This window comes from Galeopterus variegatus, unplaced genomic scaffold (genome assembly GCF_000696425.1).
Source record: "Galeopterus variegatus unplaced genomic scaffold, G_variegatus-3.0.2 Scaffold1562, whole genome shotgun sequence".
Lineage (NCBI taxonomy): Eukaryota > Metazoa > Chordata > Mammalia > Dermoptera > Cynocephalidae > Galeopterus > Galeopterus variegatus.
This window is the reverse complement of record NW_007727673.1, coordinates 382,704-384,239: the sequence shown is the minus strand read 5'-3', so window position 1 is coordinate 384,239 and position 1,536 is coordinate 382,704. Positions and strand designations below refer to the sequence as shown.

General features: G+C 49.8%; 1 protein-coding gene across 1 annotated transcript in view; it reads left to right on the top strand.

The window, feature by feature from the left end:
* Positions 1-33: 33 nt before the first annotated feature.
* GM2A (GM2 ganglioside activator) overlaps positions 34-1,536 on the top strand; it is a 9,061-nt gene continuing 7,558 nt past the window's right edge. The window contains exons 1-2 of the mRNA XM_008577684.1: positions 34-104; positions 748-904. Coding sequence (XP_008575906.1) covers positions 34-104; positions 748-904 — 228 coding nt within the window. The remainder of the gene's footprint in view (positions 105-747; positions 905-1,536) is intronic.

Sequence of the window (1,536 nt, the reverse complement as noted above, 5' to 3'; positions counted from 1 at the left end):
GTGGGGAGAGGTGGTCACATGTAGTTGGGCAACATGGTGGTGGAATCAGGAGACCTGGGGGCTGTGGAAGAAGAACAGGAGGAGTGGTCCAGAGAGGGTGGGAGGTGAGTCAAGTGGGGTCATGGCATGAGCAATGGGGTGTGGGTAAGAAAGCCATGGTTAGGATTGGGGAAGCCATGCACTGGGGATTGCTCATCAGCAGATGACCCACCGGGGAGCTTTTCATCTGTGCCCTGTTCCCTCCTGGGTTAATTACATGCACCTCGAGGGTGATGTTTTGGATGCTGTTATGTTTCCCACTGTGTTTTGTGTTTCCCATTGTTGCTGGCCCTGGATTGGGCATGGGGTATGACATGAACACGATCCTGGGCATGGGCTGCAAAGGTGAATCCTCCAGGAGCTTGCTCTCTGTGGGATCCCAAGGCTGGCTGGAGAGGAGTGGCAGCAGGGAGGTGGGACATCAGAGAAGGTACCCACCACAGGCAGACAAGGTTCGTCTCCTGTCTGTTATGTGGTGCCTTTTGAGAGATTAGCCTTTTAGTTTAGTCCTTCCTGTAAGATGGGTAGAACAAGTGATACCCCAACTTTATGGTGTACAGTTGCAGGTGAGGCTCAGGGAGGGGAAGTACCTGGCCCAGGGTCATACTCCCAGGACCCTGTTCTATTGGTTCTTCTGACTCGCAGTAGTTTTCTTTCGTTAACCTTTCTTTTCTCCTCTTTCTGTGCTGCCTGATTGTCCCTGCCATCTCAGCTCAGTAGCTTTTCCTGGGATAACTGTGATGAAGGAAAGGACCCTGCGGTGATCAACAGCCTGAGTCTGGAACCTGACCCCATTGTCATTCCTGGGAATGTGACCGTCAGTGCTGAGGGCAGGACCAGTGTCCCCCTCAGTTCTCCTCAGAAGGTGAGCCTGGAGGTGGGTGGGGAAGGGGAGGTGCCATGGGCCAGCTCCCTGAGGGTATGTGCTCAGGGAATTGTGAGCAGCAAAGGACTCATAGATTCAGAGACTCTTACTCAGGTTCATAGAATCTCAGGATCATAGGATTGAAAGGCGTCTCTGATGTCAGCCCCAACACCTTCCCAATGAGGCACAGTGACTGAGACCTCACTTCTTGTAGGGGGCGCTCCAGCCTGAGGCCGTGGCCCACCGCTCACTATTGTCTGACAGCTCTGGTTGGCGATTTCGTTTTGTTGTTGTTGTTACTTACAAAATAGACATATCAATTAGCCAGTAATAGATACTCACTTTAGAAAATGCAAGTAGTCAAAAAAGGAAAAAATAAAAATAAATCAGCTGAAATCTCACTACCTAGTGATAAAGGATAAGCACTTTTAACATTCTGTGGGATATTCTTTGCCACGTCCCCCATATAATCACGTATATAACATATGTATTTATTTCTAATGGATATATATGAAAATAAGCAATGCACTTTGTTAATGTTCTCCTGTAATCCCACTCCTCAAGAGATAGCTGGGGCCGGCCCGTGGCTCACTCGGTAGAGTGCGGTGCTGATAACACCAAGGCCACGGGTT